Source organism: Adiantum capillus-veneris, chromosome 3 (assembly GCF_014529385.1).
Source record: "Adiantum capillus-veneris isolate H3 chromosome 3, ASM1452938v2, whole genome shotgun sequence".
NCBI classification, from domain to species: Eukaryota; Viridiplantae; Streptophyta; class Polypodiopsida; order Polypodiales; family Pteridaceae; genus Adiantum; species Adiantum capillus-veneris.
In genome coordinates, this window is record NC_140933.1 from 129077581 (window position 1) to 129089360 (window position 11780).

Below are 11780 nucleotides of genomic sequence, written 5' to 3' on the forward strand. Positions count from 1 at the left end.
GAGCTTCAGGGATACTGAGAGCTGACAGTATTCTGTTGGATGACTTTATGAAATGGAATTCCTGATTATGATACTAATTTGTTCTCAACTTCTTGTGAGTGCAGGAATTGATAGTCGAAATGACTGCAGCATTTTGGTCTGATTGATCCCGAATAGACATGGTTGCAATAGGGTTAGTCAATCGGACATCGATGAGGTCCCGATTGGACCTAGATGTGATTGCTAGCTACATTGCCGATAAATCATGGTCTAAGATCCGAATGAATGTTGAATGTCATGTGATGTCTTGTGACGTACTGTGATGTCGTGTGATGTGACTGTCGTTTTGCTACATGTGCTAGATGTGTGTTCCTAGTACGTAGGTACTAACAGTCAGTGTCTGCTAAGACGGTTTATGGCTTTTGTCGGTTTTGCAGGCGTAATCGCGGTCGATTACAATGCTTTCAAGAGGGGAGTATGTCACAAAGTGATGACGTGGCTACGGGCAGCTGAACCCTAATTTCAAGCTGAAACCCTAAAATCCTTGCAAACCCTAAAATCTGCCAGAAACCCTAATTTGCAGGAAACCCTAATTTCAGCAAACCCTAAAAACTGTCGGGATGCTGACGTGGCAGTTGGTACGGAATTCCGGAATTTGCGCCGCAAATTGCGCTGACAGCTTTTGGGCGTTGCTTTTTACTCTACGCAAGAGAAAAAGAAGAGAGTGCTTTCTTTTAATAAAAAAAGAGAGAGCTTGAGAGAGAAGAGCTTTTGAGCTCTTATGCTTTTAACTGGAAAGCTTTTGGGGCTCTGCTTTTGGGCATCCCTTATACTTTTAAATACGTGGAGAGGGCTTCACTTCTCAGAGCATCTGGACGCAGAGTCTGAGAGTGAAACTCTAGCCACTCTCTTGTACTTTAATCTGATTAATATAAAAAGAAATACCGAAAGGGGCGCCAGTCTTTGGGGCCAATATCTCTAGGCACGGAACTCCACCGGGCCAGTGCAAATCTATTGTGATCTATGAATTGTTTTGAAGTGGTTATTTGGTGCTGTCGCGGTTGATTCTTGACTTGGAGTGTCCAAGTCTGTTACAACATAGCAGAGGCAGGGTGGCATGTCCTGGCTACTCAAAAGTGTGTTACGCCTATCATTGGAAAGTTGTGTCTACATATCCAATCATATGTGGGCACAGAGGAATTTTACATCATGCCGCTAGAAGGGTGCGATGCGCTGTTGGGAATCCCGTGGATGTTCCGTATACATGGAGTTGCTGGATGTCTTCAACAAAAAGATCACCCTTCAGCATCAGGGCAAAACTCACATCCTAGATGTAAAGCTTAAAGGGGAGTCTGTCCCTATTGTATCTACTTCGGTTATCACTTCTGTAATTAAGAATCATCTTTGTCCGTACTTGATTTTTGCACGTGATGTTTCAAAGAATTGTCAGTCAAATTTATCTATGTTAGATAAAGAAAGGCAAGAGTTTAATAACTGTTTTTCCGACTCATTACCGTCTTGGTTGCCGTTGGAGAGACCTGAGGATCATGCAATAGATTTGGTGCCAAGTTGTAGCCCACCAAATAGGCCTCCCTACAGGGTTAGTGCCGCTCAGCAAAAAGAGATCATGGGCCAAGTAGAGGAGCTGCCAGAGAAAGGGCTGATTCAACCTAGTTCTTCACCCTTTTGCTTCCCAGTGCTTCTAGTGCAGAAGAAGGATGGCTCTTGGCGCATGTGTATTGACTACCGTGCGTTAAATAAGAATACCATCAAGAACAGGTTTCCTATTCCATTCTTGACCGACTAGAGGGTGCTGCAATTTTCAGCAGGATAGACCTTAAGAGTGGATACCATCAGATTCGTATCAGGCCAGAGGATGTGCACAAGACTGTGACGTTTGGTCTGCACGAGTTCTTAGTGATGCCGTTCAGTCTTACAAATGCACCTGCCACGTTTAATAGGATGATGGATCCGATTTTTCGCCCACATCAACAGTTTGTCGACACATTCTTTGATGACATGATAGTCTATTCAAAGAATGAAGAGGAGCATAGGCGTCACTTGACCATTGTGTTCGAAGAGCTACGCAGTCACAGGCTACAATCCTAAGAAAAGTGAGTTCTTCTTGGAAGAGATTCACTTTCTTGGCCACATAGTGTCAAAGGATGGTGGTGTCCAAATGGATCTTGCCAAGGTTGAAGCAATTAGGACATGGCCAGATTTGAAGACTCTGCATGATGTCCGTAGCTTCTTAGGCTTATGCTCTTACTACAGAAGGTTTATCAAGAACTTTGCCAAGATTGTTGCACGCCTTCATGCTCTACAAAAGAAAGAGGCCACGTTCAAGTGGACACAAAAAAAAGTTTTCAGCTTTTGATCTCTTAAAGGAAAAGATGACTTCGATCCAATAATTGTCTTACCATAACTCATGAAGTCATTCGTGGTCCAGTGTGATGCGTATGGCAATAGTATTCGGGCAGTGTTAATGCAAGACGGTCGGGTAGTAGCTTATGAGCATAGAATCAAACAAGGGCCAGAAAAGACTATGCAAATCTATGAGAAAGAGCTATTGGTTGTGATTCATGAGCTTTCTAGTTGGAAGCACTACCTGTTAGGTGTTGATTTTATTGTCCAGACAGATCATCAGACCTTGCAATACTTCTTGACGCAGTCAAAGTTATCCGAAAAGCACATGCGATGGGCAAACATTCTCTCTATGTTCCACTTTCAGATTCTGATGAGCACTACCTCCTCAAGGATGGTTTTATGATGATGCATAGCAGATTATGTGTCACTAGGCTATTGCGACATAAGATTATGGTAGAAAGCCATGTCCCACCGTATGCAATGTTAGGGTAAAGGTGTCTATGCCTTGCCTGGCCACCCAAGCGATCTTCACAATTTTAAAATCACAGCTCAATTTGGTCGACACGGCCCAACGTAGTTTCGTGCCCAGAGAGATTGGCCCCAAAGACTGGCGCCCCTTTCGGTATTCTTTTATATTAATCTTTGAGCAAAATACAACTCCCACAAGGTCCTCCGCTCTCAGACTCTACGTCCAGATGCTCTGAGAAGTGAGGCCCTTCGGGCTCTTTTATTCTTACAATGGATGCCAAAAGCAGAGCCCCAAAATTAGTCAAACTCAAAAGTAAAAGTTCCAAAAGCTTCAAACTTAAAAACAAAATAAGTCCAAAAAAGCTACTGGCTCCAAAAACTGCCCAAAAAGCAGTCAGTGCAATTCACGAAATTTACGTACAACTGTTAGCGCAAATTACGGGCCTGTCCGTTCAGCTTGCCACTCCAGCATGTCAGTGAAAAATCCGGGTTTCCGTACAACTGCCACGTCAGCCTGTCAGCGCGTAAAGCGTGCATTCGACAGTCTGTCCGTACTGCCACATCAGCAATCCACACGTGTGTGTCCGAGGGCCTGCCACGTCACCAGTATGTGACATACCCCCCATGTGACATACCCCCCTCTTGAAAGAATTGTAATCGCCCTCGACTACGCCTGCAAAACAGACAAAGGCCATAAACTGTCTTAATAGACACTGATTGTTACTACCGACGCACTAGACACAACAAATCTAGCACATGTACAAAGACGACAGTCACATCACTACACATGACATCACAGGACATCCCATGACAATCAATCACAGAAACATTCATTCCAAATCTCAAGCAATGACTACCAGCAACGTATTTAGTAACCACATCTAGATCCATTCTGGACCTCATTGATGTCAGGTTAACTACTCCCATATTGTGATCGCGTCTACGGAGATTTTTCGACTCAAGCACTATCGAGTGCAAGTAGTCATTCACCTCAAGCACTGTCGTGTGTGAGAAATCTTTCGCCTCAAGCACTGTCGTGTGCGCGAATCATTCGCCTCAAGCATTGTCATGTGCGAGAATTCTTTTCCAGGGATCCCAATCCATCACTAAGTTCATAATGAACAGAGTGATCCAGTCATTCATTCCATTAAATCAGTCGTGATTCATGATTCTTTATCAACTTCATTCGGGAGCTATCACTGCTTCAAAATCATCATCATATCATTCTTAATCCTGTTATCTATTCACAAATAGCAAATTCCATTAGTTTCGTTCAAAATTCATGATACTTCGGATTCATTCTGGAGCGGTCATTGCTTCCCATTGCATTCATCATCATCGATTTCACTTGTTATCTGCACACAACTAGCAAGTTCTTCCAGACAACATTAATCTCATAAATCAATAATCATCTTCGGAAATTTCTATTTCAAAGTTCTTCATTCACACACTTAGTTCATACTGAACACAGTGTTTCAATCTCTAGTCAGCTCATCCGTTCAGAAGTCTTGATGCACCTAGATCCCTGTGTAGCCATCTCATCCCGCACGAACTCTTGATGCGCTCACCACAGCATCTACTCATCTCATTCATACGGGAGATTCATACGGGAGTCTGGACGCACTACAATCATTCAATATGCGTCATCTTTTATTCATTCAAACTCATGATTCTTATCTCGAATCGAAAGGATATCCGATTCATTCCTGAGCTATCGTCGCTCTCGATCTCACCATCTCATCCTTGATTTCACCTTCAAAACAGGAAAGGAGATGGCTCACCTCGTTGCAAAAGAGTGGATGTCCAGCTCCATGCTTCCCAATCCATACAGACGCAAGTTCCTCGCTTCTATTTCTGGTTATCTGCCACAAACAACTAGATTGTCAGTACATCAGTATCTCTTTCAGTGTCCTTTCCAGTATCGAGTTCATCTTCTAGTCAACAGATCTGTATAGGCTCTTCCTGCGAGTAAAGCTTCTGCACTAGTCTGTCCTTTCAGCTTTCGATCCTGTCCTGAAAGGAGACTCAATGGGCCCGCGCCATCTCGAATGAATCTCATCAATCGGATGATTCTTCAGGTGTTTCGCAAATCTCAGGTCTTTGGAGTACTTCATCAATCTTTTCATACCCATGTCAACCTGCAGTGGACGCTTGTATTTTGCTTTGGCAAACTTCTCCATCAGAAAAAAAAAATTTGCCCAAATCTTCATTCTTTTCACGCCAGATTTTACTGTTCTTTGCTTGCCCACCTAAGGTATTATCTCCATCACATTCTCCACCAGAACCCATGTGTAACCTGGGATTCTTTACGGCTTATTCCCTGTAAGACAGAGCGGTGAAGACGGGAGCGCGCCCGATGCGCGATGAAGTAAGGGTGGGAGTGACTAATAAGTCAGGGGTTGGGACACGAAGATTCTTCAATAACAATTTCCAAAAGTGTACCCAGGTGATTTGTTTGCTCTTTAGTAGGACCGGTACGCTTTGAGAAAAGCACACACTTGATGCTCTGATACCACTATAACAAACCTGGACACCCTAAGTCTAGAATCTGTCGCGACACGAGAGAGAATCATTTAAATACTTCACATTTTTAAAATCACGGTTCAATTTGGTCGACACGGCCCGGCGTAGTTTTGTGCCCAAAGAATTGGCCCCAAAGATTGGCGCCCCTTTCGGTATTTCTTTTATATTAATCTTTGAGCAAAGTACAACTCCCGCAGGATCCTCTGCTCTCAAACTCTACGTCCACATGCTCAAAGAAGCAAGGCCCTTAGGTCTCTTTTATTCTTACAAGGGATGCCAAAAACAGAGCCCCAAAATCAGTCAAAAAGTTCCAAAAGCTTCAAACTTAAAAACAAATAAGTCCAAAAAGCTACTGCCTCCAAAAACTGCCCAAAAAACAGTCAGCGCAATTCACGGAATTTTCGTACAGCTGTCAGCGCAAAATACGGGCATGTCCGTACAGCATGCCAAATCAACATGTCAGTGGAAAATCCGTGTTTCCGTACAACTGCCGCATCAGCCTGTCACCACATAAAGCGGGCGTCCGTACAGTCTGTCCGTACTACCACGTCAACAATCCACACGTGTGTTTGTGTCAGAGGGCCTACCACGTCACTAGTTTGTGACAAGATCAGTCAACGATCTCAGCTTGCAGCCTAGCGCTTCAGTTTCCTTGCTGATCAGCCTAGCGTTTTTAGTTTTCATTCCATCCGTCGCGGACCTGCTAACGCTAGCATGTTCCATATGCGGTCCGGTACTTTTGCAACCGATTGAGCCTCTCATCGACCAATTCCTCGCCGGCATCAAGTGCTCCATTGTTGTCCATTTGGCATCATCGCCATCATCAAGGTCTGCATTTTCAGCCTTGCTTTACGCAAGAGATCTGCTACGTTTTACGCTTCAGATTTGCGTTATTGCAGCCAGCTTTCAGCCCTTCATTCCTCTCACATCAAGAGTGAAAATCAGCCCCAGATCTACCCCTTGATCGCCATCTGCAATCCCACATCAAGGAAGATGTGCATCAAATCAGCCCCGGAGGTGCCTTGTCTTGAGGAGTTACCGTAGCGACAGTCATCATTTGAGTCAAAAGAGTCTACACTTGAGGTATTGCATTGTGTGTACATTTCAATTACGCAATCTAAAGCAGATACCACATCAGCAACGGTGTAGGAGGCCCTTGAGAGGGTTGATTGGGACCCCCATCAACTGTCGGTCTTCTCTTCTCTCTCTTTCTTTCTCCCTTTACACATCTCTACTGCATTCTCTCCGCCCTCTCTCCAGGGAAAAGTAAAAGGAACCATCATTCAAGCTAAAAGGAACCATTAACACAAGGAAAGGAAGTAAAGGATTTGTGGAAGTGTAAAACCTAGATCTTCACCATATTCAATCCATTGCACCTAACAACCGGAGAAGAGGGTTCATCAACCTAAGAGAGAAATCATCATCCGGATCACCAAGAAGAGGCAAATCTGGGAATAATGTGGAAGACTCGGGAGCGAAAGCCCCCTTTAAAGGAATATGCTCGTCGAAGCTCAACACAATGCCCTTCTTCTTTGGATCATAAAGTCGATATCCCTTCGAAAGAGTACTCTAGCCAACAAATATCATTCTATTGGACTTGGAATCAAACGTCCCCCGTTGGACAAATATCATTTTGTTGGACTTGGAATCAAACTTCTCCCGTTGCTTCTTCAGAACATGGAGATAGGCATCACTCCCAATAATCCGGAAATGAAAAACATTAGGGTTTTACTGAAGTAAGCTTTCAATGGAGTCAATCGAGGAAGCGAAGTCGCAGGAGACCCATTGAGAGTATGAATTGCTATCATAACTGCCTCAGTCCATTAGGTCTTTAACAAAACTCGATGCTCGAGCATTGTTCAAGCCATCTCCAGCACAATCATATTCTTCAACTCCATTCTCAGAGGGGGCTCCAGTATTTGTAAGCTCTCGCTTGATGCCATGGTCCGCACAAAACTGTACAAAGGCATTGGAGGTAAACTCTCGCTTGATTCCATGGTCCGCATAAAACTGTGCAAAGGAATTGGAGGTAAACTCTCCACCCTTGCCGACACAAATAGTCTCAACTCCTTGTTAGAAACGTTCTCCACAAGTATACACCAATTCTTGAAGATCTCAAAAGCCTCGTCATTCTGCTTAAGGAAGTATACCCAAGTAAAGGAGCTGAAATCATCCACCAGCAACATAGAGCATAGAACTCCGCCTAAAGATGAAGTCTACATAGGTCCACAAAGGTTGGTGTGAACTAACTCCAAAACTGCAATAGCTTAGCGTGTAGAGCGCTTTGGTATAGCCTCTCTACGCTACTTCCCGTGAATGCACGAAGTACATTGTCCTTGCTTACTCCCAACATTTGATAAGCCTGCTATCATCCAAAAACGAAAAGCACGATGAAGAGAATCAACATTTAAATGACCAAACGGGTAGTGCCAAAGATCACCTGTAGGAGAACCTGTGACCAAAAAAAGAGCAAAGCCTATAAAGACCATGCTCCACCGTGCCCCCACTGACCTCCATGCCAGAGTCAAGATCCCATATGGACACCGAATCCTCCATAAAGACTACCTACGAATTCTTGAAGATCTCAAAAGCCTCGTCATTCTGCTTAAGGAAGTATACCCAAGTAAAGGAGCTGAAATCATCCACCAGCAACATAGAGTATAGAGCTCCACCTAAAGATGAAGTTTGCATAGGTCCACAAAGGTTGGTGTGAACTAACTCCAAAACTGCAATAGCTTAGCGTGTAGAGCGCTTTGGTATAGCCTCTCTACGCTGCTTCCCGTGAATGCACGAAGTACATTGTCCTTGCTTACTCCCAACATTTGGTAAGCCTGCTATCATCCTAAAACGAAAAGCACGACGAAGAGAATCAACATTCAAATGACCAAACGGGTAGTGCCAAAGATCACCTGTAGGAGAACCTGTGACCAAAGAAAGAGCAGAGCCTATAAAGACCATGCTCCACCGTGCCCCCATTGACCTCCATGCCAGAGTCAAGATCCCATATGGACACCGAATCCTCCATAAAGACTAGCTCTTTCCCTAGTGGACATTGATTGTGGTTTCGGGTGCCAACTACTATGGAGATTTTCTTCTGGTTTGCCAATGGTGGACATGATGGTCCTGGAGCTCTACTAGGATTACTTTCAGTAGCATCTTATTTTGCTGTTTTTTGTCGAGGCAGTTGTCAATGTTTCTGACTGGCTCAACTCCTAAGTTTATGTCTTAATCTACGTTCTTTGTGGTTGTGCTTGGCCTTTCTTCGTTTAATCTTGGGCATGTTCCCAGCCACCGCTTGATCGCTGCTTTTTGGAGCGTTTGGCCAGCTTGTTGATTGTAATAATGAGGCAAAGCTTAACCTCTTGGTAACCAAAAGAGCTCACAAAAAATGCAAAAGGGCAGAGCCTAGGCAAATATAACAAACTGTGCATCTCTAAATGTGGCCAAAATTGACAAGAACCCAAACCCCCCCCCACAGCCCCCGAAGACATCAATAGCCGTCTTAGGCATGAATCACCTGTTTATTGAGAAGCTGAAGGGGCTGAACAAGGGGATCCGTTGATTGTCGAGAGCGAGCACTGGCGCTACGAGAGAGCCCCTGCTTGGAAGACTGGGTGGGGTATCGCAGTGACGAGGATCTCTCCAAGCGCATGTGCTGCTGGTAAAGCTGCAGCAGCTCCTCTTCCAGCTTGGAGGGTTTAGTGCTGCTGCTTCCTTTAATGGGTTTGGGCGCCCTCCATGAATTCTTCCTTGATGGTCTCTTATCCTTGGACAGCATACATGAGAAATGCCCACCCATTTCCGAGCACTCGTTCACTAACCTTTGTTTCCTTGGCCCCTCCCCTGCTCCTTCCACCGTTTAACCATAGCTGCTCTTGCTTACAAGTAGTTGTACTCAGCAGCTCCAATTGAGTAGTGTCAACTGTTGTGTGTGTGTGTGTGTGTGTGTGTGTGTGTGTGAGAGAGAGAGAGAGAGAGAGAGAGAGAGATAGTATGGCACTTTCTATGTGATAAATTGCGAAAGCCTGAATCGACGGCTTTCCATCAGCACGTCCACTAGCTCACGCACGTGCATCAGCACAACATAAGCGTAGTTTGCCACATAGAAAATTAATAATTTCTACTTTGCCCGTATATAAGGAGTAAAGCAAGTAGGGGGTTCAATTGATTTAAAGGAAAGTAAGCTGAGAATCAAGGTCGATTCTGCTGCAGCTTGCAATTTGTTGAAATTTGAAAATTGAGGTTGCCCGTGCGTGTCAGTCGAGGAGCAGTTCAACCTCAATTCTTTGCCGTTGTAGGACATTAGGGAGGGCATCCCGCTTGCAGCATGTGGAGGAGAGAGAAGGCGAGCGTATTCGAATGCAACATGCGAAAGCAAGATTTGCGTTTTTTTTCATTGGACGTGAGGCTTTCTCGAGCAGGTCAATTGGGCGCTGAAGTGGTTACGAGAGCAACAATAGGGTTTGTATTGAATCGGTGGGTGTTCAAAACCTGAAATCCCTTTTGTAAGGGTAGTGAAGCTTTCACCTGAGAGGAGGAGGGAAGGAATCTCAAAGCGCATCTTCACGCACTAATAATGAATAAAATAAAAGTAGAGCCAGTAGGATAGTAGGATAGTAGAGGAGTAAAGCAAGTAGGGCTGCCCTTCTTCACAAATTCACAAATTGTTTGCACCCACTATGCATGCAGACTTCAAAGGAACATTATAAAAGAATGTGGTCACGCGTGCATCAGTTATCAATAACATCAACTATGCCAAAAAAAAATTGCATACAAAAATCCTTGCATATAAGTTGCATATAAAACAAGATGAAGAGGCACGAAGGCCTCCTAAGTTAAGGGGGGACGAGGAAGAGTAAGTTTTGACAATCATATAGAATTTTTGTTGTGTTTTAATAACAAGGTGAGTAGTCACGATGGCATGTTGAAGGTAAGGGGGAAGGGGGAGATTTATCAAAAGTAGGTCTCAATCAATTGTGCAATTGTATTGTTTTGATATAGAATTGTATTGTCTATATACACACATAATTAGGCCCTTATCACACCGGGCCACATGTCCATCATGAGTTGGATGACCATGATCAGCATGCCCTTGCATGAGAAGAGTTCAGATTACAATAGCTAGCACAAATGCTGTCACACTGACTGTGTGCGAGAAATTAGAAAAGTTGCTACGCGTCCAATCAAACGGCAGGATTAATGTTGGGGTTGAAGTTGGGCGGGCATGGGAGGCCGATACAATTTTGGAAAAAGTGTGTCGCTAAGCTAGATGGCCAAGTAAGTTGGGGAAACATGGACAGCATCCCAGTGTGACAAGTGACTCCGTCGGCACATCTGTTGATTAGTTGGGAAGGGAATAAACGTTGTTTGCATGTCCCAATGTGACACGGGCGTTAGAAACTAGCGGTTCCAAACCGGCCTATCTATCGGTATGGCCCCCACCACTACCTTCAACAATCGATTATGGATATGGGAAATGCACTTTCCCTTTGTCCCCAGCCCCCCCACACAAATGCACACACATCTACATAAAGATGAAATGGTCAACAAATAGTGAGGTTAAAGTTTGTGTAAATGTTGAAAGAAAAGGGAAGTTTTTTTATGGCCTTCAAAATGAAAAAAATATTTTTGCCAAACTCTATAAAGAAGTAGTATAGACCCCTTGTCTGTTACGATGGATCTACTTAAACAATGTGAAAAGATCACAATGACATTTTAAGATAAAATAAAGTAAAAAAGTAAAATAAAAATTAAAAAACAACAAAATAAAGAGACTCCATTACAAACTAAAAAGTATATCTAATAAGCATAGATAATAATTAAACAAATTCTTAAGAAACAGTAGATTCAATAAGAATAAAAAATAAAAAAATATTTTTATGAAATGTCCTTTTAGGAGGTCTTAAATGAAAAGATTATTTTACAAATCAAAATATTACATTATTTCACATCATGTCCTTTTAAGAGGTCTTAAATGAAAAGATTTTTTTGCAAATCAAAATATTATATTATTTCACATCATAGGATCAAAATTCTATGAATGTACTACTAATGCTTTGTTCTTTAAGGTTTTCAAAAGCAGTCTAAATAAACAAAGATAAAATAAAATTTTTTATGAAATGGAGCCCATGCTCTTAAATGAAATGATTTTTTTACAAACTAAAATAACAAAAACAAAGTGAAAGAGGACGAAAAAGACTTTGTGTGACCCAATTTTCAATGGTCCTCTTTAAAGAAAGAGGTACACAAATGTCAACACCTTTCACAAAAACCTAAAGAAAATATTAAAAAACAAGCAATTGTATACGTGTCCTCCATCCGATCCACTTACATCCACGGTCCACAATTTGCACCCAAAATCCACCCACCTCACTATGGTCTTCTTCAAACCAATAAATTGTATCATCTATTTTCAAAAAGTGACTCTTACTAGATCGCCTAAA

The 11780-nt window shown here is 43.0% G+C and overlaps 1 protein-coding gene across 1 annotated transcript in view; it reads right to left on the reverse strand.

Moving 5' to 3' along the window:
• LOC147461703 (putative methylesterase 11, chloroplastic) overlaps positions 1-9398 on the reverse strand; it is a 47549-nt gene extending 38151 nt beyond the window's left edge. The window contains exon 1 of the mRNA XM_086509171.1: positions 8855-9398. Coding sequence (XP_086365297.1) covers positions 8855-9136 — 282 coding nt within the window. The 5' untranslated portion in view covers positions 9137-9398. The remainder of the gene's footprint in view (positions 1-8854) is intronic.
• Positions 9399-11780: the final 2382 nt, after the last annotated feature.